Here is a 26,659-nt window from a genome sequence, read left to right on the forward strand (position 1 = left end):
AAGGGATCTGCGGCCTGCATGCTAGGGGAGTGGATTGTCTCTTCTGGTCTCTGAGTGGAGGAGTGGGTAGCCTCTTCTGTCCTTGGGTGAGGGGCGCCTGACGGGGAGACCCCTTCCGGGGTTGTGGTGTCATGGCCCTGGGGAGTGGCCTTAGACTTCTTTGGTGGGCTTTGACTTTTGACTAGATTCACCGATTCTATGGTTTGGAGGATGGTTAAGATACCCCCATAGTAGGGGCCATGCTATAGGGGTCTCATAGTGGTCTGGAGCCCCCAGCTAAGCCCTGAAGTCCACTGGAGTTTTCTGGCTGCCTCCTGGTTGAACATTACCTTGATTTGAGCATATTTGTGTTTCCCGTCTGGGCCTAGGGAGTGTGCAAACCAATTAGGGGCCCTTTTTATGAATGAGAAGTTAACCCCATCCCTGTTCCTGACATCCCACCTGTTTTTGCCGTCATTTGAGGTCACGCAGGACCAGGAACTACACCAATAATGTTGCATCCCCCTGCATTGCCTCCAGTTTCTCAGGTACCCCGGGCACGCCCAAAACCCGTTGACCTGCATAAGTCCCCCGGTCTCTGTTGAACCTTCTATGACATCTTTGAGGTTAAAATACAGGATTGGCCACCAAGTGCTGGGGGGTGGTTTTCGGTGGTCGAGTTGAGTATCTCGCCAGTCAGCCCATTTCGAAGTTTCCAGGTGATTTTGACCGGCTGATGTGGGTTCCCACTTGCTGTCCCGTAGCCGACAAAGGCGGTCATCAGTAGTAAGACCATAAGCCTTAGGGGGCTTCCCGTCATGTGATTTTTTAGCTTTAGGGGATTTGACGGGTGAAGACTGGACTTCCATTCTATCTGGGCTTTGTCTTGTTCTTCTGGAGTGGCAAGGTGTACGTGGTTGCAGTGTACCCAAGGTCCGATGCCATCAACCTTTAGAGCGGTGGGGGTGGTGAGAAGAACAAGATAAGGACCTTTCCATCTAGGTTCTAGGGTTTTTGCTTGGTGCCTTTTGACCCATACCCAGTTTCCCGGCCCGATGTCATGCGATGGGACCGTTTCCTGGTTTTGTCTTTCATGAATATCTCTAATTAGAGTCCATACTTGTTTATGTACCTTGCTCAGAGTTAAAACTGCTTCTTTGAACTCTTTTAGGCTCGGGAGTGGTTTATCTTTCCCCTCAAAGATGGGACATGCCAGCAGAGGGGCCCCATAGACAATCTCAAAGGGGGTCAGACCTATTCTATAGGGGGTGTTGCGTGCCCGGAAAAGGGCATAGGGAAGGAGAGTCACCCAGTCCCCGCCAGTCTCTATTGCCAATTTAGCCAAAGTTTCTTTTAGGGTCCGATTCATCGTTTCTACCTGGCCCGAGCTCTGGGGATTGTATTCACAGTGTAATTTCCATTCTATCCCTATAGCCGAAACCAATCCCTGAACAACTTTAGTCACAAAAGCAGGTCCATTATCAGAGCCAATAGAGGCCAGCAGCCCAAACCTAGGCACTATTTCCTCTAAAAGCTTTTTCGCTACCACCATGGCTGTTTCCCTCTTAGTGGGGTATGCCTCTACCCACCCAGAAAAGGTATCTACCATGACCAATAGATATCGATATCCATACTTGCCTGGTCTTACCTCAGTGAAATCTATCTCCCAGTGCTGTCCCGGTCTTATTTCCCGGTACCTCATGCCCGTGTGTTGTCCCTTTCTTTTCCCTGGTGCCATCATCTGACAAGCTTTGCAGGAATGAGTAATTTCTTGTATAATCGCTTTTTTCGAGGAAACTGAAGACGTGCTGTTTTGCAGGAGGGACGCGATGTTTTTCTCCCCCAAGTGGGTGGTTTGGTGCAGGTGTGAGCAGAGGTGCCGTCCCAGGTTGGAAGGAAGCAATAAGTTTCCAGCTGAATCTCGGTACCATCCATCTGGGTCTTCTGGGTTGGTGCCTTTGGCTTGGATCCATTCTCGGTCCGAAGGGGAGTACTCTGGGGTGGGTGGCAGGGCTCCCTTCCCTGGGTCCAGCAGTCCAGCAGTTAGGGCGCAGGCCTCATATCCTTCCGCAGCGGCCTTCCGTGCCGCCGCATCTGTGGTGCCGTTACCTCGGGCCTCTATGTTTTCTCCCTTCTGATGTCCTGGAGTGTGGACTATGGCCCCCGCTCGAGGAAGGTGAATGGCGGCCAGGAGCCTACGAATCTCAGACAGGTTTTTAATTTCTTTTCCTTCTGCTGTCAAAAAGCCCCTCTCTCTATAGATGGGTCCTTGGATATGCACCGTACCAAAGGCATAACGGCTATCGGTATATATGGTGACTCTCCAGCCTTTAGCCATCTCGAGTGCCTGTGCCAGGGCGATCAATTCTGCCTTTTGAGCCGATGTCCCAGAGGGTAAGGTGTCTGCCCAAATCACATTTCCAGAAGCATCAACCACTGCCACACGGGCCCTTCTTTGCCCATCTGCCACATAGCTGCTCCCGTCCGTAAACCATACCAGATTGCCATCCCCCAGGGGTGTGTCTCTGAGGTCTCCCCGGAGCGCTGCAACATCAGCTAGTACTTTGGCACAGTCAGGCATCAGCCCTGGGGATTCAGGGGCTGGCAGTAGAGTGGCGGGGTTTAGGGAGCATGGGGTCTGGAAACGCAGCCGGGGAGTATCTAGTAGCAAGGCCTGATAGTGCGTTAGGCGGGTGTTGGTGATTCACTTACCCAGTGGTTGTTTGAGAGTCCCCTCAATGGCATGGGGAGTGTAGACCAGGAGGTTTTGTCCATATGTCAACTTGTCTGCATCATGGACAAGGAGCGCGGCTGCTGCGATGCTGCGGAGGAAGGGCGGCCAGCCCGCCGCCACAGGGTCCAGTCGTTTGGACAAGTAGGCCACAGGCCGCTTCCAGGGTCCCCACTGTTGGGTCAGGACTCCTTTTCCCACTCCCTGTTTCTCGTCTACAAACAACTGGAACAGCTTAGATGGGTCAGGGAGGGCGAGGGCTGGGGCCTCTAACAAGGCCTGCCAAAGCTCCTGGAAGGCCTTTCTTATCGGCTCAGTCCACACCCAGTCTTTGCTTTCCTTGCTGCCCTCATAGAGGGGCCGAGCTTTTTCGGCAAAACCCCCAATCCATAGTCTGCAGTACCCAATAGTCCCCAGAAATTCCCTCACTTGGTGGGGCGTGGTTGGTTCAGGAATCTGCAAGATAGTTTCTTTCATGGCTTGGGTCATCCATAGTCACCCCTGCTTAATCTTATACCCCAGGTAGGTGACCTCCTGCTGAGCAATCTGGGCCTTTTTGGAGCTGGCCCTATACCCTAATTCCCCCAAGGCGCAGAGGAGGTTTCTGGTGGTCTGCAGGCATGCTTTCTCGGTCTTGGCTGCCAATAAGAGGTCATCTATATATTGTAATAAAATGATATCTGGGTGTTCAGCCCAGTACTCACGCAAGTCCTCGCCTAAGGCCTCATTAAACAGTGTCGGTGAGTTCTTATATCCCTGCGGGAGGCGAGTCCAGGTTAACTGTCCAGTGGTTTGATTGTCTCCATCAGTCCATTTGAAGGCGAAGATTTCTTGACTCTGGGGTGCCAGGGGGAGGCTGAAAAAAGCATCTTTCAGGTCTAAGACTGTATACCAAACACAGTCTGGGGACAGGTCACTCAAGAGGGTGTAAGGGTTAGGGACTGTAGCGTGAATGTCATTTACCCTCTTGTTGACTTCGTGGAGGTCTTGGACCGGCCTATAGTCAGTTCCCCCCGGTTTTCTCACCGGCAATAAGGGAGTATTCCATTGCTACCGACACTGCCTGAGGATTCCTGCCTTCAGGAGTCTCTGGATATGGGGCGTGATTCCCCGCCAGGCCTCCTGACTTATAGGGTATTGTTTCACCCTCATGGGAGTGGCATTCGCCCTTAACTCAATGATGATGGGGGGTCTCTGTTTGGCTAATCCCACCCCAGCAGTCTCGGCCCATGCTGAAGGGTAGTGCTGAACCCAAGGTTGGACCGTAGGGCTGATATCTGGGGAGGGCATTGGCTGATACAACCTGTATTCATCTTTCAGAGCGAGCGACAAGACTTGGATTGGATGTCCCATCCCATCAGTGACAGAGATCCCTCCGGGGGCAAAACTAATCTGGGCGTTGACCTTAGACAACAAGTCTCTTCCTAACAGGGGTGCCGGGCATTCTGGTATAACTAAGTACGAGTGGGATACCCGCTTTTCTCCCAAGTCCACCTGTTGTTTAGTAGTCCATTGGTATTGCTTTGTCCCAATGGCCCCTTGTACCCAGCTGGTCTTTTTGGACAGGGGTCCTTCTCTTTGATTAAGGACCGAGTATTGGGCTCCAGTGTCTACCATAAAGCCGACCGGTTTCCCCTCCACTGCAATAGTTACCCAGGACTCGGGGAGGGGCACCGAGTCTTGACTCCCCTAGTCACTCTCTTCCCCAGTATATAGAATGTGAGTCGCCGGGGCAGATGTCTCCCTTTTGCCCAATCTCTCTTTTTGGCCTCTCCTGGGACATTCATTTTTCCAGTGTCCTTTTTCCTTGCAATAGGCACATTGATCTCTTTCTAGTTTTTCCTTTCCCTTTGGTCTGGCGTCCCTAATTTGCCGATTCTCCTGACCACCTTTGGCTCCCACAAAGAAAATGCAAGCTAACTCTTGCTGATTTCTACAATTTTCTTCCGCCCTGCTTTCCCTTTCTTCCCTCCTAATCCGTTCTTCCCTCTCCTCAGGGGTCTCTCTATTATTATATACCCTTTCTGCAGCCCTTAGCAACTCCTGAATCGTCTGCTCTCCCAATCTATTTTCTGCAATTTCCTCCTAATGTCTGGAGCCGCCTGATTCACAAAAGCTAGGATGATAGCCGCATGGGTCTCATCCGCCTGCAGGTCCATGGGGATATACTGCCTAAAGGCTTCCATCAGTCTTTCTAGAAATGCTGCCGGGCTCTCTGTAGGCTCCTGTCTTACCAAATTTACCTTAGCCAAATTCGTTGGTCTCCAGGCAGCTGCTTGGAGGCCTGCCATAAGAGTCTGGCGGTACACTTGGAGACGCTCCCTACCTTCCACGCGCTCAAAGTCCCACTGGGGCTGGGCCAATGGAAATCCCTCATCAATTAGGTTCGGCTGCATAGTGGGCCTCCACCTGGGACATGTTTCCGAGCTTCCGATAGAATCCGCTTCCGTTCTTCCGTGGTGAAGAGCACCTGTAACAGCTGCTGACAGTCATCCCAGGTGGGATTATTGGTGAAAAGGATAGATTCTAAGAGGTCAATAAGTCCCTGGGGTCTCTCCGAAAATGAGGGGGTCTGGGTTTTCCAATTGTATAAATCGCTGGTGGAAAAGGGCCAGTACTGATAGGTACGCTCCCCATCCTGGCGGGCTGGCCCCGCCCGAACAGGTAGCGCCCGAGCAGTGGAGGTGGGGGCCTCCTGATCCGAGCCGCCCGCTGGATCCGAAATTTCCCTCGTCATTCCGCGCGTCCCGAGGGCTGGACCCCCATCTCGGGGCCGGGCCGAAGGCTCATTGCCCCTCTTTGGCTCCCCAGATGATACTTGGTGTACCTGAGGGGGCAAAGGAGGGGGTACATAAGGGAGGGAAGCTCAGAATCTAGGTCAATCAGGTCAGGGTAGAGTGAAGAGTCTTGGAACACGGCGGGAGTCGGAGCTCAATTTCCACGGCTCTCAGTCTTCTTTTCCTCTGGAGCTTCCACGACCAAGACCTGTGGGACCTGTGTGGCTGGGGAAACAAAAGGTTTCATCCATGCTGGTGGGTTTTCCACCAGATCCTGCCAGACTAGGATATAAGGCATCTGGTCCGGGTGGCCAGAGGGGCCGGGTGCGAGAACCTTCCCCCTGACAGCCCGGATGGTGGGCAGGCTGAAGGTTCCTTCCTTCGGCCACCCGACATTAAAAGTGGGCCACTCCGAGGAGCAGAGCATCACCAGCTTACTCCTCTTTACCAGCAGAGACAAGTTTTGCGCCCTAGATTTAAAGTCAGAGAAATAATCCATCATGAGGGAGAGCGGGGTAGAGCTTCCTTGACCCATGACCACAGAATAGATTACGGGAAAGAAAAGACACAGGAGAGAGACAGAGACAATGCCGGCACACACAAAAACACGACTAACGGAGGACAGACAAACGTCGGCAGAAAACACACTACTAGGTCTCTGAGACCTCTGAGGCTTCCTGCAGTTTAAAGTAACCTTACCAAAGGGCGTCCACTGCCCACGAGATTCCGGATCGGGAGAGACCTCCTCTCTCCCACAGAGCCGGCTGCCTTCCAGCGCAAATGCTGGGCCTCGGCCTTACACTGGCTACAGCAATCAATTCACCCCTGATCAGACCTGGCACCTGGTGCTGTAATCAGCCTTCCTCTGGGCTGATGAACTCCTTCTGCCGGGAGAGCGTTATTCTCCCCAGTCAGAGGGATCCCGGACGAGCCCCCAAATGTTATGCCCTGAGTCTGGTCCCCCCTAACTGGTAGAATAAGATACTCACAGCAATGCAAAAGTAAGAATAGGGTTTATTTCTAGCTCAAGCTAGGGCTCCTGCCCCTCCCAGCACAGTGGAATGCGGACAAGAGCCCCGAGCCCAGGTCACAGCGGTTTTTATAGTCTCAGATTACATAAGCACCGATTTTTGTTCAAAAGATCAAGCTGGCAGAAGCTCATTGGCCAGTTCATGAGCACGCAGAAGCTCATTGGACAGTTTATGCACGTGCGGGGTTTTTTTCTGGGGGATTTCCCTTTTTCTTCTGATTGGCCCAATTTTTGGCACCAGCGGGACTTTTCTAGGGAGGAGTTTCTTAATTTTGGCACCGGCGGGATTTTCTTAGGGAGGAGTTCCTATGAACTTAGCCTCTACCCTGTCTCCAGGAAATCGAAACTTAGGCCTAAGCAAGGTCTCAGGCCTATCATGGCTACTCAGATGTTAGGGCTCCTAACAAAAGAAAGTTGAGTGCTGAAGAACTGATGCTTTAAACTGTGGTGTTGAAGACTCTTGAGAGTCCCTTGAACTGCAAGGAAATCAAACCAGTCAATCTTACAGGAAATCAGTCCTAAATATTCACTGGAAGGACTGATGCTGAAACTCCAATACTTTGGCCACCTGATGTGAAGAATTGACTCATTTGAAAAGACCCTGATGTTGGGAAAGGTTGAAGGCAGGAGGAGAAGGGGATGACAGAAAATGAGATGGTTGGATGACATCACCAGCTCGATGTACATGAGTCTGAGCAAGCTCCAGGAGTTGGTGATGGACAGGGAAGCCTGGCATGCTGAAGTCCATGGGATCGCAAAGAGTCAGACATGACTGAGTGACTGAACTGACTAACTGACTAAAACAAACTTTCTGTTCCCACCAGCACTTGTCTCTTGAGTATTGCCTTTCAGGCAGAGAACACCTGGGCCTGAGTTAATAATGTGGGGGAGCAATAATGAATCTCTTTGGGTAGGTGTGTTTTTAGAGGCTATCAGAAACTGTGTGGTGGGTCTTCCCTGCAGTGCAAGGTAGAATAACAAAAAGGTATGTCTTGCAGTTTGAAAGGGCAATATTAACTTTAGCAAACAGGCAATAAGTGAAAAAAAATCATACAAAACAACTTCGGATTATAATCAGCATCCTAAAGGGCATAACCAAAATGATGTTGGAGAAAGTAGGGAATAGAAGCCTACGTTTGGCTTTGGGCTTTAACAATTTTGAGCACCAGCAATATGCCAAGGCATTTGTTTCAAGTGTTCAAATGTCATGTCATTTAATCGTGAGACACACTAAAAATATGGAATTGGATCCCCTGTTATAGATAAGGAAACATGTTCTGAAAGAATGATTTGCCTGTCAAAGGTCACAGTTAGTGAATGGCAGCACTGGCATTTGAACCAAGTTTAACATCTAAATTAATGTTTTCTTTGCAGTCCATCTTCTCTCCCAAGGCTTTCCTGGAGAATAAATGTCCCCGGAGCATCCTCCTAGCCGGCTCTTTTCCCCACTCCAGCCTGAATGCTAGTTCTGAGTTGCTTGGGTGTTTTGATTCCCATTCCCACAAGACTTTTTCCAGTAAATTGATCAAGAAATCATATATAAATCACAGCATGCCAATAGAAACTGAATGTGTGACTGCTATAATACTGTGCTCAGTTGTTTCAGTCATGTCCGACTCTTTGTGTGACCCCATGGGCCGTAGCCCACCAGGCTCCTCTGTCCATGGGATTTTCCAGACAAGAAGTGGAGTGAGTTGCCATGCCCTCCTCCAGGGGATCTTCCAACCCAGGGATTGAACCCACATCTCTTGTGTTTCCTGCTCCTGCATTTCAGGAGGATTCTTTACTGCTGAGCTACCAGGCGGTTGCTAACAGGACACTATTTTCTCAGATATGTGACACTTGCATATTTAACTAGCGACTTTTAGAGAGACCTTGCCAAACCTCAAGAGTATTTTTCTAATAGTGGACATTTCAGTCCACCTAGTAGATAAACTAGCTAATATTTACTGAGCTTTAGTATATTCTGAGCACCGTTCTTAGTGCTATACATATATCATCTCATTTTTCAAAACAACCTTAAAAACTTGGAATTATTTTTATCAATTGAGATCTGTGATTTGAAACTAGGTGATCTAACTTGCAAATCTGAGCTAGATTTCCAACAGAACACACAGGAATTAAATTGCAAACTCCAAATAAGTGTGAACTGTTGAGGTCATGAAAGCCACCAAAAGCAAGTTGACTTAGATTATAAAAACATCCATTCCCTTGGTTTATTTTTCAGATAAAACTTTGGTTTGAAACCTTATTGGAATCCTTCGAGATGAAAAAATTTAGCTAACAACTGCTCTTTAGTCCCAGATATCAGTTCAGTTCAGTCACTCAGTTGTGTCCAACTGTTTGTGACCCCATGGACTGCAGCATGCCAGGCTTCTCTGTCCATCACCAACTCCTAGAGCGCACTCAAATTCATGTCCATCTAGTTGGTGATGCCATCTAGCCATCTCATCCTCTGTCATCCCCTTCTCCTCCTGCTTTCAATCTTTTCCAGCATGAGGGTCTTTTCCAATGAGTCAATTCTTCAGGTGACCAAAGTATTGGAGTTTCAGCATCAGCATCAGTCCTTCCAATGAATATTCAGGACTGATCTCCTTTAGGATGGACTGATTTGATCTCCTTGCAGTCCAAGGAACTCTCAAGAGTCTTCTCCAACACCACAGTTCAAAAGCATCAATTCTTTGGTGCTCAGCTTTCTTTATGGTGCAACTCTCACATCCATACATGTCTACTGGAAGAACCATAGCTTTGACTAGACAGACCTTTGTTGGTAAAGTAATGTCTCGAGACGCAGGAGACGCCCGGCTCCAGCGGCGCAGACGCGGGAGACGCCCGGCTCCGGCGCAACCGACCACGTGCAGAATCGTGGCTGAGATGAGCTACCCTGCGCCCAGGGTTAGGGCGGTGGCCGAGAGGAGCTGTACCACGTCCAGGAGGCGGTGGCTGCTTGGGCACCAGAGGGCCGAGAGGAGCTGATCTACATTCAAAGTAGGAGGGGAGGCCTTGAGGAGATACCCCTTGTCCAAGGTAAGGTACAGCGGCTGCGCCTTGCTGGAGCAGCTGGGAAGAGATACTCCACGACCAAGTGGAATATAAGAATCCAGTGTTCTGGGGAGGAAGGAACAAGATGGCGGAGGGATAAGATGGCAAGACCACTTTCTCCCCCACAAATTCATCAAAAGAACATTTGAACGCGGAGTAAAGTCCACAAAACAACTTCTGAATACTGGCAGAGGACATCAGGCTCCCAGAAAAGCAGCCCATTGTCTTCTAAAGGAGAGAGAAGACATCCAGCTCCACCCACCAGAACACCGACACATGCTTCCCTAACCAGGGAGCCTGGACAATCACCCATCCAACCCCACACACAGCAAAGAAACTACATAATAAAGAGAACTCCACAAACTGCAAGAAGAGGGAAAGGCCACCCCAAGCAAAGCAATATAAGCAAGATGAAGAGGCAGAGAAATACCCAGCAAGTAAAGGAACAAGATAATTGCCCACCAACACAAACAAAAGGAGAAGATATAGGGAATTTACCTGATAAAGAATTTCAAATTTTGATGGTGAAAATGATTCAAAATCTTGAAAGCAAAATGGAGTTACAGATAAATAACCTGGAGAAAAGGATTGAGAAGATGGAAGAAAGACTTAATAAGGACTTAGAAGAAATAAAAAAGAGTCAATATACAATGAATAATGCAATAGATGAGATCAGAAACACTCTGGAGGGAACAAACAGTAGAATAACAGAGGCAGAAGACAGGATAAGCGAACTAGAAGATAGAATTGTAGAAATAAATGAAACAGAGAGGAAAAAAGAAAAACAAATTAAAAGAAATGAGGACAATATTAGAGACCTCTGGGACAATGTTAAATGCTCCAACATTCGAATCATAGGAGTCCCAGAAGAGGACAAAAAGAAAGACCATGAGAGAATACTTGAGGAGATAATAGTTGAAAACTTCCCTAAAATGGGGAAAGAAATAATCACCCAAGTCCAAGAAACCCAGAGAGTCCCCAACAGGATAAACCCAAGGCGAAATACTCCAAGACACATATTAATCAAATTAACAAAGATCAAACACAAAGAACAAATATTAAAAGCAGCAAGGGAAAAGCAGCAAATAACACATAAGGGGATTCCCATAAGGATAACAGCTGATCTTTCAACAGAAACTCTTCAGGCCAGAAGGGAGTGGCAAGACATACTTAAAGTGATGAAAGAAAATACCCTACAGCCCAGATTACTATACCCAGCAAGGATCTCATTCAAATATGAAGGAGAAATCAAAAGGTTTACAGATAAGCAAAAGCTGAGGGAATTCAGCATCACCAAACCAGCTCTCCAACAAATGCTAAAGGATCTTCTATAGACAGCAAACACAGAAAAAGTGTATAAACTTGAACCCAAAGCAATAAAGAAAATGGCTACGGGATCGTACTCATCAATAATTACCTTAAACGTAAATGGGTTGAAATTTTCAAAAAGGCTAGGAAACAATTCTCATAGCCATCAATAGTTCAGTGTTGAGTTCATGAATAGTTTTTAAAGTTTGGGACAAACTGTAGTATTTGCTATTTGAAGTACTATTTGTAATTGGCATATTACGATGTAACATTGGTCTTCATTTCCAACTTAAAACGCCTAAAAATGCCTAACAGGTTTTTAGATTTGTGAATTTTAGTTGAAATGTATTTTACGATGTTACTAAACCTGCAGAAATATTGAAATATTTCAGAGAACTTATTCACTGTACATTTAATTTATTTTATTTATAAAAGTTATGAACTGTAAAAAGTTTTACTTGTTGGGTCAAATGCTTGTTGCTTCAAATGCTTGTTGCATTTGAAGTGCTAGTTACAAGAAAATCAAATACCTTCAATGTATAAATGCTATTAAGTTTTTAAAGGACTCTGGAGTATAAGTAAGTTTGTTTAAAGAAATTTAGTCTGTTCAACTTGGAAAAAAAAATAAATAAAATTGGATTATTTGATTAAAAAAAAAAGAAAGAAAAGAAAACCTAATATGTGTAGTAGTTGAAATAACTACCACCAGCAACTTGCCATGACTTTACAAAAAGATGGTATAGAACTGGACCAATTGTTTTCCCATAAAATAATGATCTATCCTCCAGCCTTGGATGATGAATGACAGCAATTAAGAACTAAGAATTGAAGGCATCTGTGTCACTATGACTTAGAAGAGACTGCAGATCACTTATGTCAACCTGACTTAGTTGTTAGTTCCTAAAATTTTGCCAAGAAAAAAATAAAACTATAAACCACTAAAAAAAAAAAAAAAAGTAATGTCTCTGCTTTTTAATATGCTATCTAGGTTGGTCACAGCTTTTCTTCCAAGGAGCATGTTTCTTTTAATTTCACAGCTGCAGTCACCATCTTCAGTGATTTTGGAGCCCATCCATCAGACCAGATAGCATGATCTTGGTTTTCTGAATGTTGAGCTTTTAGCCAACTTTTTCACTCTCCTCTTTCACTTTCATCAAGAGGCCCTTAATTCTTGTCACTTTCTGCCATAAGGGTGGTGTCTTCAGCATATGTGAAGTTATTGATATTTCTCCTGGAAATCTCTATTCCACTTGTGCTTCATCTAGCCCATCCTTTCTCATGATGTACTCTGCATATAAGTTAAATAAGCAGGATGACAATACACAGCCTTGACATACTCCTTTCCCTATTTGGAACCAGTCTGTTGTTCCATGTTCATGTCTAACTGTTGCTTCTTGACCTGCACACAGTGCCAGATGTCAGTGGCACTCCTTAATTATAAATATAAAGGAAGCTAATGAAAGCATTTTTGTGGCTTAAAGATCAACTGTGGTAGAAGAGTCAGTGTTTGAAATCATTTAACAAACTTCTGCTTAGCACTGCTGGACGAGAAGTGCTGGATTAGATGCTGCAGGTGTTACCAAACCAAACTTGAGACCACCCACGAGATGCACAGCAAAGCCAATCTACTGACACTGGGTTGTGGAAAGGCAAAGTACAGTGTTTTTTGCAGGGCACCAAACAAAGAAAAGAAAAAGAGCAGCTAGTGCTTAAAAGACCTGAACTCCTCAATGGCTTTCAGGGAAGGTCTTTTAAAAACAACTCACCTCATTTGAAGTGCAGGTTGCATCGTAAGCTTGTGAACTTTCTTCTTATTGGCTGGTGGTGAGGTAACAGGGCAATGTTTCAAGAACACCAGGAGGTTTCTTCCTCATCCTATTGGTTTGAACCAGTCTGGGATCTATCTGTTGTCAGCTGTAGTCACCACCTTCCATCTGGGTGTGTGTGTGTGGGGGGGTCTTAGTTTCTGTGGAACAATTCAAAGATACAGTTCAGAGTGTTGCGTATATCCCCCTTGAGGAGGAACTAGGACTCTGTTTTATTGCTGAATTGTTCTTTCAGCTATCATTACTTTTTGATTGACTGGTTTTCCTTTTTCATTTTCTACATCCCTTCACTTCTCTAATTGTTAGCTTCTTATCCCTGCTCTTTGGAACACAGAGAAGGCCTAGGAGACTGAAACTTTCTACAAACAAGAATGGGGGACATGAAAGGGGGTTTGTACCTGGGAGGGCCCTGCAGAGTCTTGCTCAGTTTCACAGGTACTTCCCAAGATCAATGAAGAAGCGATTGATTGGAACCTGGCTCTGGGTGCAGCATGATGAAACGGAAAAGGGCCTAAGCTTTGGAGTGAGACAAACTCAAATCCATCTCCCAATTCTGAGTGACTTTAGACAAGTTAGTTGTTAAAATGGGAACAATGATTCTTAATTTATAACTATTTTTAGTATTGGGGATACTGGAGCATGTTCTCAAGCATTTGACACAGTAGCAAATCAACCCTTGCTAGCTGCCATCTCTCTGTCTCTTCTTGCCCCCTCTCATCTTGGGTGTCTGAGCTCAGCTGAAAGCCCAAGAGCAGGAGGAGAGAAAAGACTGAGGTTGGAAGTTAATTTCCAGAATAAAAAGTTGCTAAGATTTAGATACTAAAAGATAACTGTGGAAAGGGTGTTCACTGGAGGGACTGATGCTAAAGCTGAAACTGCAATACTTTGGCCACCTCATGCGACGAGTTGACTCACTGGAAAAGACTCTGATGCTGGGAAAGGTTGGGGGCGGGAGGAGAAGGGGACGACGGAGAATGAGATGGCTGGATGGTATCACCGACTCTGTGGACATGAGTTTGAGTGTACTCCGGGAGTTGGTGATGGACAGGGAGGCCTGGCGTGCTGTGATTCATGGGGTCGCGGAGAGTCGGACACGACTGAGCGACTGAACTGAACTGAACTGAACTGATGTCTTTGAACATATAGCTTTCAAAAATAATGGGCAAGAATTATTGGGTAAAAACTTATTTTTAAAGATAATTAGTAGTAATATGTCTTTAGATGCAGAGGGTCTTGGTTATGCTTGAGAGAACCCAAGCTTCAGTCCAATTTCATCCCTAAAGAATATTAAGTCTTACAGTACTTAAGAACTGCTGGACTGAGCAATATTCACAGAGAAACAAAGGGCAAGGAGACAGAAAAAGGACGCAAAGTGAGGCTGGAGACAGATGGGTTCCAGGTTAGACATTTACAAGTGGCCTCTGTTTAAAACTAGCTTACATTACAACTGTTTGCATGTCATGTGGCACAGAGAAGTGGGCTTCGGGCTAGGTGCTTAGAACTGTTAGCATTTCCTGAGACAAGAGAAAGGTGGGTCCCAGTTAAGGCATTTACAGTCAGCTTCCTGTTTGCCCTCTGCAATGGAAACGACAACAGAAACAGGGTAAATAGACAGTGTTTTTCCCTTGTAAACACCTTTAAGGTAAAGTCTTACAAGGACAAAGAGGGGGCAAAACACTGTTTGAGTCAAGGATGAAGGATACTTCGCTCCCCCTCACCCCCTTTTTGGGACAAGGAGGACACTAGTCATGCACAGAAAGGCTCCTCATGGGTCAAAAGTCAGGGGATGACGTCAGGCCATAATGTGTCTTGCTTCTCCCCAAAGCCTTCACTTCAAGACCCATGTTGGCCGATGGGTATGTGTAAACCCAGGGTAGATTATGTGTGGGAAAAGACACCAGATAATTGACTAAAGGTAAACAAAGACCTGGAAAAACTGCCCTATTTAAATGACTTAATCACCACCATTCGGTACTCCTCCTCAGGGCCACCCACACCCTTTCTGTCTGGATGTGCGTATCTGCCTTGCTTCTGTCTAAACGATCTGCTTCTCTGTGTGCTCTCCCACTTGTTATGTTCTGTCTCTAATAAACTCTGTACCTGCCTTTACTGTTTCTGCCTCCATGATAAATGCATGTCTCACTGAGGGCAAAGATCTAGGGAAACAGAGCTTCTAGCCTCTAGCCTTTGCTGGTCTGGTTGCTAGGACGCCTGGTTTTCATCCAGGCTATTCAGGTTCAGCATGTCTAGGCTATTCCAGACCAGCATGGAATTAAGATTTCACTTCATGCCACTGCTCACTGTTGCCTTGCCAAGATCAAAAGGAATCTGAAACTGACTGAAGGGAAAAAATTGAGGATAATTTCAAGATTTTTATTTAGGAAGGCATGGCATTTCCAATCTGGTATTCAATGTATGGTACAAGCCCATCTGGGGACCTTTAAAAATCTTGATACCTTTGATGCATCCAGGTTCATTAAGTCAGAATCTCTGAGGGTGGGACCCAGGTATCATTATTCTTTACAGTAGCTCGTAGCTCAGTTGGTAAAGAATCTGATTGCAATGCAGGAGAAGCGGGTTTGATCCCTGGGTCAGCAAGATCTCCTGGAGAAAGAAATGGCAACCCATTCCAGTATTCTTGCCTGGAGAATCCCCATGAACAGAGGAGCCTGGCAGGTTACAGTCTATGGGGTCACAGGAGTCGGACATGACTTAGCCAAAAAGCCACCAGCACAGGTGATTCCAACATATCAATAACTACCTTCATCAAAACAAGAAAGTCAAGCAGAATTTTGAGATGGTGGAGAAAGTGGATGAGTATAATTCTAGCTCTCTTAACATCAGAGCTAGATGGGAAAATTCTTAAAGAGATGGGAATACCAGATGACATTACCTGCCTCCTGAGAAATCTCTATGCAGGTCAAGAAGCAACAGTTAGAACCAGACATTGAACAACAGACTGGTTCCATATTGGGTAAGGAGTACGTCAAGGCTATATAGTGTCCCCTTGCTTATTTAACTTATATGCAGAGTACATCACGCGAAATGCTAGACTGGATGAAACAGAGCTGGAATCAAGATTGCAGGGAGAAATATCACTAACCTCAGATATGCAGATGACACCACCCTTGTGGCAGAAGGTGAAGAGGAACTAAAGAGCCTCTTGATGAAAATAAAAGAGGAGAGTGAAAAAGTTGACTTAAAACTCATCATTCAAAAACAAAGATCATGGCATCCAGTTCCATCACTTCATGGCAAATAGATGGGGAAACAATGGAAACAGTGAGAGACTTTATTTTCTTGGGCCCCAAAATCACTGCAGATGGTGACTGCACCCATGAAATTAAAAGACTCTTGCTCCTTAGAAGAAAAGCTATGACCAACCTAGACTGCATATTAAAAAGCAGAGACATTATTTTCCTGACAAAGGTACGTCTAGTCAAAGCTATGGTTTTTCCAGTAGCCATGTATGGATGTGAGAGTTGGACCTTAAAGAAAGCTGAGTGCCAAAGAATTGATGCTTTTGAACTGTGGTGCTGGAGAAGACTCTTGCATGTCCCTTGGACTGCAAGGAGATCAAACCAGTCAGTTCTAAAGGAAATCAGTCCTGAATATTCATTGGAAGGACTGAATATTCATTGGAAGGAGCTGAAGCTCCAATATTTTGGCCACCTGATGCAAAGAACTGACTCATTGGAGAAGACCATGATGCTGGGTAAGACTGAAGGCAAAAGGAGAGGGAAGAAAAGGATGAGATGCTTGGATGGCATTATTGACTCAATGGACATGAGTTTGAACAAGCTCCGGATGGACAGCGAAGCCTGGTGTACTTCAGTCAATGGGGTCGCAATGAGTCAGACTAGACTCAGTGACTGAACTGCTTGATATCAGAGATCAAACAAGGCAGCTAGAGGGGAATTAAGGACTGGATTTCAGGAATAATAGAGCTCAAGATTTTGGAGAGCCATTCATGCATTCAGTGTACTTTCTGAGTTGGCCTAAAATTCAACATTCAAAAAAACTAACATCATGGTATCTGGTTCCATCACTTCATGGCAAATAGATGAGGAAAAAGTGGAAGCCGTGACAGATTTTATTTTCTTGGACTCCAAAATCACTGTGGACACTGACTGTAGCCAGAAAATTAGAAGACACTTGCTCTTTGGAAGAAAAGTTGTGACAAACCTAGACAGCGTATTAAAAAGCAGAGACAGACCTTTGCCAACAAACATCCGTCTAGTCAATGCTGTGGTCTTTCCAGTAGTCATGTAATGGATGTGAGAGCTGGATCATAAAGAAGGCTGAGCACTGAAGAATTGATGCTTTTGAACTGTGGTGTTGGAGAAGACTCTTGAGAGTCCCTTGGACTGCAAGGAGATCCAACCGGTTCATTCTAAAGGAGCTCAATCCTTGGTGTTCATTGGAAGGACTGATGTTAAAGCTGAAACTCCAATACTTTGACCACCTGATGTGAAGAATTGACTAACTGGAAAAGCCCCTAATGCTGGGAAAGATTGAAGGCAGGAGGAGAAGCGGGTAACAGAGGATGAGATGGTTGGATGACATCACCAACTCAATAGACATGAATTTGAGCAAACTCAGAAAGAAAATGAAGGACAGGGAAGCCTGGTGTGCTGCAGTTCATGGGTTCACAAAGAGTCAGACACAACTTAGCAACTGAACAACAACTACAAGGCCTTTAAAATGCCCGGATACCAAACCCCAAAAATAGAATTCTATTCACTTGAGGGGTTTATATCTAGGAGTGGGGAACATACTTCTAAACCAAGAAGCAGTACAGTGTTGTGAGCTCCAAGAAAGAAATCTGTAAGACAGGAAAGGAGGACTCAGTTCTCTTGGTCAGGAAAGGTTTCATGGAGAAGGGACAAGGAGAAGGAATCCTGAGGGAAATGGATAAAGAGGAAGAGGCAGGCTACAGAACTGTGGGAAGGCTAACAGGTTTAGTAGGTAGGGAGGAAGATGGAACCAGATGAAGCTCATGAGAAGTAGCAGCCAGAAAAAGGAGGATATGACAGGGAGTTGTCCTGAAAGGTGAGGGGGAAAGAAGGGCGGCTGGGATGGCATCACATAGCAGAGAGGGCAGAGGATGTGACTGTTAACTGGCTTAGATCTGACGATCAGACAGCTATGGAAACAACCATCAAATGGCGGTCCATACTGGGACAGCTAGCGGGGAGAGTGGAGGTGTTTGGAACTGAACCCATTAGATAGAGAGAAGGATAAAGAGCAGACTAGAGAAAATACTGTGGGGAGGGTTGGGGAAACACAACTCTTAATTTAAATATTAAAACAGAAAAAAGGTGCCTGTAGCAGAAGAGTTTGGGACTCTGGGGAAGGCTATTATGTTACAATCTCGTAGCTGGAGCAGAATGGCCTTGGGCCGGTCACTTCCCTTCTCTGGCTGTCCATGTTTTCATCTATAAGATGACAGGTTAGAGATTATGTTATTTATAAGGGCATGTCCAGATCTGACAACTTAAAAACTTTGGTGTTAAGAACAGAATCAATTGAGAGGGTGAAAAAGACTCTTAACTGCCTAAAACCTAATGATGGATCAGCTTTGTTTCCAGACATGTATTTGCCATGTTCAGTCATCTCATTCTCCAGGTACCATCCTCTAGAACCCATCTTTTAAAAGTAAGTGGTACTACTTACCGTCTAGGCTTTATCCATGACAGTACATAGAACAACATTTCCGCTTGTGGAATCAGAGAGTCCTTTACTAGCAAGGTGACTGTGGTTTTTCTAGTCTGTAAAACAGAGTAATAATAGTAATGATTTCATAGAGTTATTATGGAATTAAGTGAGAGAATGTATGCAATGTACTTAGAGCATGTATGCGTGCTCAGTTGCTCAGTCATGTCCAATTCTTTGTGACTCCAAGGACTGCAGCCAATCAGGCTCCTTTGTCCATGGAATTTTCCAGGCAAGAATACTGAAGTGGGCTGCCATTTCCTCCTCTAGGAGATCTTCCTGACCCAGGAAACAAACTTGCATCTCCTGCATTGGCAGGTGGCACCTACAATATTGTTCTAGTACAGATAATATAACTCAGTTGGCAAAGAATCCACTTGCAGTGCAGGAGACCTTGGTTCAATTCCTGTATGGGGAAGATCCACTGGAGAAGGGACAGGTTACCCACTCCAGTATTCTTGGGCTTTCCTTGTGGCTTAGCTGGTAAAGAATCCCCCTGTAATGTGGGTTTGATCCCTGGGTTGGAAAGATCCCCTGGAGAACGGAAAGGCTACCTAACTCCAGTATTCTGGCCTGGAGAATTCCATGGACTGTATAGTCCATGGTGTTGCAAAGAGTCAGACACAACTGAGCGACTTGCACTTTTTCACAGATAATATTAGCATTCTTGAACAAGTATAGAAACAGCAGCAGGACCCTGTGGCAGCCAAGTATATGACGACTCCTATTCCTGTCTTCTTCATGAGATCTCCCTTTGAACCAAACAGATCCTTTAAAATAAAATAAATGAGACATATTCAATGAGCAGATTCATGTAGTAACAAAAATACAGGCTTTAGAATCAAGCAGCCATGACTCAAACTCAGGTCAAACTATTTATTTTCTTTAGTCTCAGATTACATATTTGTAAAAATGAACTGCCTACTTCCTGCCTTCAGGCTTAGGAAGACTACAATAAAATAGATTGCCAGTTCCAGGCATTTAAGTGTATTTAAAATAAAGGTTATTTTCTTTGCTTCTACCTAGCATTATGACTTGTGTTTAGAAAGTGTCCTTAGAATTGAAATTGTGGTGAGATTTTGCTCCTGGTACCCAGAAATTTTATCTTTGTTTCTTTCTGGGAGTCTGACTCTTCTCTGACCTTGACTTAGCTGTGAATTCTATCCTACTCTCAGACCATATTAACATTGATAGGGTTGATTTTCACCCCTGGGGACTTGGTGGATCATGGAGAAAGTGGCAGAACACAGAAAGAAGGCTGCAACCATCACAACACCCTCCATGGGCACATGAGGAGGTAAAAGTTTTGGGTAGTGATCTCGGAGAGACAGTAGTGAATGGTGGCTTGAAGCAAGATCTTAGTTCCCTGCCCAGGAATTGAACCTTGGTAGCCCAGATGAAAACCAGGACTCCTACCCATTAGATCATCAAGGCTAGAGGCTAGAAGCAAATTTTCCCTGGCTCTTGCCCCATTGAAAAATGCATTTTTCAAGGACACAAAAACTTTAAAAAACAGGTACTGCTGCTGCTGCTAAGTCACTTCAGTCGTGTCCGACTCTGTGTGACCCCCACAGACGGAAGCCCACCAGGCTCCCCCGTCCCTGGGATTCTCCAGGCAAGAACACTGGAGTGGGTTGCCATTTCCTTCTCCAATGTGTGAAAGTGGAAAGTGAAAAGTGAAAGTGAAGTCGCTCAGTCGTGTCCGACCCTTAGCGACCCCACGGACTGCAGCCTACCAGGCTCCTCCATCCATGGGATTTTCTAGGCAATAGTACTGGAGTGGCTTGCCATTGCCTTCTCCGAAAAAACAGGTACAAAGTTTATTATTAGAGGCCAACACAATTGGGAGAGCACACCAAGAAAGTTTGTTTAATTGACAGAAGCAAGGCAAAGATTCACACCTGGAGAGCAAGGGTGTGGATGTCTTCTTAATGAGGAGCACAATAAAGAGGCAGTTAAATCACTTGTAGAAGGCAGTTCTTCTGCATCTTTGTTTCAGTTCAGTTCAGTTCAGTTGCTTAGTCATGTCCAACTCTTTGTGACCCCATGAATCACAGCACGCCAGGTCTCCCTGTCCATCACCAACTCCCGGAGTTCACTCAGACTCATGTCCATCGAGTCAGTGATGCCATCCAGCCATCTCATTCTCTGTCATCCCCTTCTCCTCCTGCCCCCAATCCTTCCCAGCATCAGAGTCTTTTCCAGTGAGTCAACTCCTCGCATGAGGTGGCCAAAGTATTGCAGTTTCAGCTTTAGCATCAGTCCTTCCAATGAACACCCAGGATTGATCTCCTTTAGAATGGACTGGTTGGATCTCCTTGCAGTCCAAGGGACTCTCAACAGTCTTCTCCAGCACCACAGTTCAAAAGCATCAATTCTTCGGCGATCAGCTTTCTTCACAGTCCAACTCTCACATCCATACATAACCACTGGAAAAACTATAGCCTTGACTAGATGGACCTTTGTTGGTAAAGTAATGTCTCTGCTTTTTGATATACTATCAAGGTTGGTCATAACTTTTCTTCCAAGGAGTAAGCGTCTTTTAATTTCATGGCTGCAATCAGCATCTGCAGTGATTTTGGAGCCCCCAAAAATAAAGTCTGACACAGTTTCCACTATTTTCCCATCTATTTCCCATGAAGTGATGGGACCAGATGCCATGATCTTTGTTTTCTGAATCTTGAGCTTCAAGCCAACCTTTTCACTCTCCTCTTTGACTTTCGTCAAGAGGCTTTTTAGTTCCTCTTCACTTTCTGCCATAAAGGTGGTGTCATCTGCATATCTGAGGTTATTGATATTTCTCCCAGCAATCTTGATTCCAGCTTGTGCTTCTTCCAGCCCAGCGTTCCTCATGGTGTAACCTTTGGTCAATTATCTTGCTTCTTTTTCCACACCTGACCTGCCCTAGGACCCTTTCCACAAGCATGTGCAACCTTTTTCCAAGATGGATTACAGCCCAAAGGCCTACTGGGGGGGTCTTGGCATCACATATTATGGGATGGTAGCCCCTCCTTTTGACCCCTAAGGAGCCTTTCTCCACTTGTGCAGTGCTTCCCTTGCCCCAAGGATGGGAGCTCTTGATCTTCTGCTCAACAGGGTTTAGTCCCTCTTTGTCCCTGCTATAGCTGTTATCTTAAAGTTTCCACAGGGGACAAAGCCTGTCTACTTAGCCTGTTTCTGTTGACTGTAGCCCACCAGGCTCCTCTGTCCATGGGATTTTCCTGGCAGGAATACTGGAGTGGGTTGCCATTTCCTTCTCCAGGAGATCGTCCTGACCCAGGGATTGAACCCGGGTTTCCTGCATTGTAGGCAGACGCTTTACCCATTGAGCCACCAGGGAAGTCCTGTTATATATAGTTAAGCACATAAATCAAATATATATATTGATATATTTCAAATAAATATAATATTTATACTTCAAATATTTATATAGATTAGGCATATATATATATGTATATCTTCGTAGCTGTGCAGGCTTTTCTCTCTTTGTGGAGAACTGGGGCTACTCTCTGGGCTTCCCTGGTGACTCAGTGGTAAAGAATCGGCTGGCAACGCAGGAGACCCAGGTTCGACCCCTGGGTTGGGAGGAGCCCCTGGAAGAGGGCATGGCAATCCACTCCAGTACTCTTGCCTGAAGATTCCATGGACAGAGGAGCGTGGCGGGCTACAGTCCATAGGGTCGCACAGAGCCGGACACGACTGAAGCGACTAAGCAGCGGTGGCAGCAGCGGCGGCAGCAGCAGCAGCGGCAGCAGCAGCGGCAGCAGGGGCTACCCTCTAGTTGAGATGTGCGGGCTTCTCATTTTGCAAAGCATTGGCTCTAGGGCTCACGGACTTCAGTAGTTCTGGCACATGGGCTCAGCAGTTGCAGCTCCCAGACACTGGAGCACAACCTCAATAGTTGTGGTGCACGGACTTAGCTGCTGCGCAGCACGTGGGATTTTCCGGGATCAGGGATTGAACCCCCGTCTCCTGCATTGGCAGGTAGATTCTTTATCCCTGAGCCACCAAAGAAGCCCTGTTATTTCTATTTTGAAGTGCAAACAGAAGGCTGATTATAAATATCTAGCCTCGATCCCACGTGCCTTCTTCCTCAGAAAATGTAAACAGGAGGCTAGCAGTAAATGCCTCGGAGAAGGTAATGACACCCCACTCCAGTACTCTTGCCTGGAGAATCCCAGGGACGGGGGAGCCTGGTGGGCTTCTGTCTATGGGGTCACACAGAGTCAGACACGACTGAAGTGACTTAGCAACAGTAGCAGCATCAGTAAATGCCTAGCCTGGCGTCCTTCTATCTCCTGCCTCAGTAGTAATCATCAACCTGGTTCTGTTTACCCAGCCATAATGTCCTGAACATACTCCCTGGTGCCTCAATCCCATAGCACAAGGAAATTAAAAAAAAAAAAAAATTCTCGCATGAGAAGTAGCAGTTATGTTAAAAATCTGCTTGTTGATTCCTTCCTTGTTCTCATGCCCTGATGGAAGGCCATGACATCAACAGCAGTCTAACCTGAAACTGACTTTCTCTTTAAGGTTGCTTGACTGTAGGGTTCAGAGAGTGAAATGCTTTGTGCACTGTATTATATGAAAGAGATTAGGTTGGTGATGTCACAAGAGGTTTTCAACAGTGTCAGCAGAAGCTGTAGTGATGACTAAGGAATCTGACAAGTAGCACCATAGAAAGGAGTTCCCCTGGATATGCATGTGGAGAGTATTAGTCAGAGGCAGGAGACATTTACAACAAAAATGTTTCACTCTAGATTTTAGAATCCCAGGTATTAGCTCCCAAGGGTCAAGTAAAATCAGAAAAAAATTAGAGCAAAGAGCAAACACCCAAATGAGTTAGCCCCTTGGTGCACACTGGGATTGGTTTTGATTTATATGCTGACATATATGACTAGGAACATAAGGCAGATGTCCTCACCAGTTCCAGGACCAAAGAAGGGTTCGTAGAGCTGGGCCCAAGCGGACCGCAGGAAGTGAGACCTGGAGATGCAGGGAGCCCGTGTGGTACTAACTGCCATCACCTCGGAGACGCCCAGCCTCCAGCAGGCCCTGGCCTCGGCCTCGCGGGAGACTGTCGCCATAGCCAATTAGATGTTCTTCGAATGCCCCAGAAGAGGGAAAGGGCAAGCGGGAAGTGGTTGAAGAGCTCAAGCTCGGATTTACATTCCAAAGCAGTTCTCTGGCCGAACAGTCTGCCCGGGCAGAAGGAAAGCCCTTTCCTTTCCTCAGCCTCGCCGGAGGACAGTTCCCAGGAGAGCCCGGAGCTCGCTCGGCTGCGCCACGCGGTCCCTCAGGAAACGGGGGCGAGACGACGGCCAGCGCCTGGTTTGAGGCCAGTCCGCCCTGCTGACCCTCACCTGCAGCCTAAGGGCGAGGGACACGCCCTCGCTCCTGGATCTCGGGGCCGGGTCAATAAGCAGGGCGGGGTAAATATTTCCAGGCGCTCGATTCCCTCAGTGGCTAAACATTTGTTCTGTGGGTGCCAGACGCTGACCTGGCCGGGTTACGTGGCTAATGTTCACCGTGACCTGAGGCCTGTGTTAACTCTGCGTTTCCTTCTCTGCAAGGGGGCGCAGGAGGCGCCGAGAGGGGCAGCGCCCCGCCTCTCACGGGCCCCAGCGGCGGCCCCCGGGCCTTGAGGCCTGTTCCCTGGGCGCGGCTTGTGCGCGCGCGTCCGACCCCGCGGGGGGGACCCCACCCCACCCCGTCCCGCTCCCTCCAGGACCCCGCCCCGCCCCTCCAGGACCCCGCCCCGCCCTCCTGAGACCCCGCCCCGCCCCTCCAGGACCCCGCCCCGCCCACCTGAGACCCCCGCCCCGCCCCCTTCAGGACCCCCGCCCCGCCCCCTCCGCGCCCTCACCCCACGCCCCCGCCCCCTCCCCGGACCCCGCCCCGCCCCGCCGCGCCCCGCCCTCCTGAGACCCCGCCCCGCTCCCCGCCCCCTGACCCCGCCCCCTGGGGACCCCGCCCCGCCCAGCCCGGCGCCCCGCAGCGGCCGGGGGAGGAGCCGGGGCCGTGCGGGAGGAGTCGCGGGCGGCGGAGGCCGGGCGGGCTTGCAGCACGGCTATGGCGTTCGGCAGGAATCACCGGGACCCGTACGCGAACTCCCTGGGCCAGCTGATAGGTAAGGGGGGCCGCGCGCCCCGACTCCGTTCCCCGCCGCGCGGGACCCCGTGTGTCCCGGCTCGAGGAGCTCCCCGCCTCCCCGCAACTTTGCCGGGCCCGCGCCCGCCGGTGCGGCGACACCCCTGTCCCGGCCCGTCTCTCTCGAAGCCCGGCTGCGCACTGCTCCCCAGCGCCTTCCAGCGCGGGTGGGCGTGGGAGCGGCAGGTGGCCCGGGCGGCGGGGGCGGCGGGCCTGGCCCTCCGCGGGGGTGCCACCCTCTGGGGCAGGGCGAGCCTCTCCGAGAGCGAGCCGGGGTTGTGCCCGCTCTGCGAGGGGAAGGTTCCAGGAGGGTGAGTGCAGTGACCTCGCCGGCACAGGCAGGTGTCCAGACGCGTGCTCGCGGATTCCAGGCCGTTACAGCCCGAGCTCCTTTTTCGGGAGGAACAAAGAGAAGGGACGTGCCGAGCACAGGAGCGAAGGGAGGGGCGCCAGGCTCTCTCTCGGGGACACCAGGCGCCTCTGCGGGCCACCGAGGGCCACGCAGGTGCCTCCCCGACTCCTTTGGCTCTCCCGTGGGCGCGCCCCGGTCGACGTACGCGGAAGCCGGGGCCGGGCCCGGGGCTGCTCATCGACGCGGCTCCGTGCCTCCCTCGGGAATCGAGTGTGGCACCCGTGCCCGGAGGTGCCAAGCAGAGCGTGATCATGTCGGCGAACTTAGTGGGACGAGGAAATCAGGAGCGCCTGGTAGTTATAACAAGGAGGCTCAAATTTGGACAGTTTAGCCTGCAGCTTAGTTAACTGTTCTTTAAAAACGACACCCCACCCAACCTGAAGCTTGGTTCCCACAACTTTATGAGATAGTGTAACTTCCATTGAGGAGGAAATGCTTTCCAAACTGTTGCTGGCTTTTTCTCTGCCGGGTGTTAAAATAAACCCTGACCAGAAATGGAATCGCACTGCATCTTCGTAATCTTATTTATTCTTTGGTGGTGTGCACATTTACTGACTGCCAACTGTATGCCTGGACCTGAAGCAGGCACAGGCAAGACCTGGTCTCAGCCATCAAGGTATGGGGAAGATGCATACATATATGGGGAAGTGATAGAAGAGAAATGTAAAACACCCAAAAGTTATGAAAAGGGAGAACTTAACTGCCATGGCTTTTGAAGGATGAGTAGGAGATTTCTCGGAAGATGGGAAGGTGGAAGGAAGGAGCATGGAATGGGGAGCAAAGAAACTGGCTGAAAGAACCTTGTGACTAAACACAAGGTTGATAAGCTTTGTCCATTTTGAATGCCAAATGCAGATAGTGCTTTTCCTAGGTGGGGAGCAGGCTCGGCTTTGGAGTTCCGCCAGCCAAACCTTTATCCTCTTCTTAATCCTTTTAATTAATTTTTGCTCCTTTCCCTGTTGGTCCTCATGTTTTCACGCTCAGGAATATTCTCCTTTCCTTTTAGGAAAAATGTTAGGATCACTCAGGTTGAGTGTTCTGTGATACTCTTTACAGGTGGCATTCTGTATTCTTAAGGAGGCTGTCTGGACAGGGAAAATCTATTTGTTTAATGATGGGGCTCCAGGTACAGGAGCTTTCAAGTATGTCTGGTGCAGCGCTGGTTAATACAGGTGCTAGCAAGTGCACAGTTTCAGTAGATCTCTCTTTCTCAACACCACTCGGCCAAGGAGAATAAGTGACTTTTAAAAAAGCAAACAAAAACAACCTAGATTTGATGCTAGTTCTACCTTGCACTGACTGTAGCCTTGGGTAATTTCCTTAACCTTCTTGCACTTCTATGACAGTGGGTTAAATGAAATTGCATAAGATAAAATACTTAGCAGTATGCACTTCACCTTGTAGGTGGCTGTCCTTCTCTGAAAGACAGGCAGGCAGATGGAGATTTAGGTGGGCTATTCTGGCCCTGAAGGCTTTATTTAATAGGTCATTTATTACTGTGGCAACAGCAGCACTCTGAACCTGGATCTTGACTGATTCTTGAATTACTGGGAATTGCTAAAAAAAAAAAACTCTCTGCCTTTTGGTGATATAAACTTAATGGTGCTTGCTAGGGAACCCCAGGCAGATTGTTTCTGGAAAACCAGACATGTTTGGGGCTTCTCTGGTGCTTTTGACAGTGAAGAATCT

The 26,659-nt window shown here is 47.5% G+C and overlaps 2 protein-coding genes across 4 annotated transcripts in view; one reads left to right on the top strand and one right to left on the bottom strand.

Annotated features, from left to right (window-relative positions):
- Positions 1–589: 589 nt before the first annotated feature.
- Positions 590–23,495, bottom strand: LOC148774626 (uncharacterized). The gene is given in 5 exon segments (XM_088828919.1): positions 590–4,776; positions 4,779–5,117; positions 5,120–5,537; positions 18,064–18,131; positions 23,333–23,495. Coding segments are annotated over 5 exon segments (5,175 nt in total).
- A 904-nt stretch (positions 23,496–24,399) lies between these two features.
- The window catches only part of TOM1L1 (target of myb1 like 1 membrane trafficking protein), a 63,019-nt gene continuing 60,759 nt past the window's right edge, over positions 24,400–26,659 (top strand). Inside the window, exon 1 of one of the 3 annotated variants that reach the window (XM_055398985.2) lies at positions 24,400–24,538. In XM_055398985.2, the coding sequence (XP_055254960.1) occupies positions 24,481–24,538 (58 nt within the window). In that variant the 5' untranslated portion in view covers positions 24,400–24,480. The remainder of the gene's footprint in view (positions 24,539–26,659) is intronic. The other 2 variants (XM_088828594.1, XM_055398986.2) reach the window with 2 other exon arrangements.

This window comes from Moschus berezovskii, chromosome 20 (assembly GCF_049115385.1).
Source record: "Moschus berezovskii isolate FMDL1 chromosome 20, NW_MosBer_1.0, whole genome shotgun sequence".
Taxonomy (NCBI): domain Eukaryota; kingdom Metazoa; phylum Chordata; class Mammalia; order Artiodactyla; family Moschidae; genus Moschus; species Moschus berezovskii.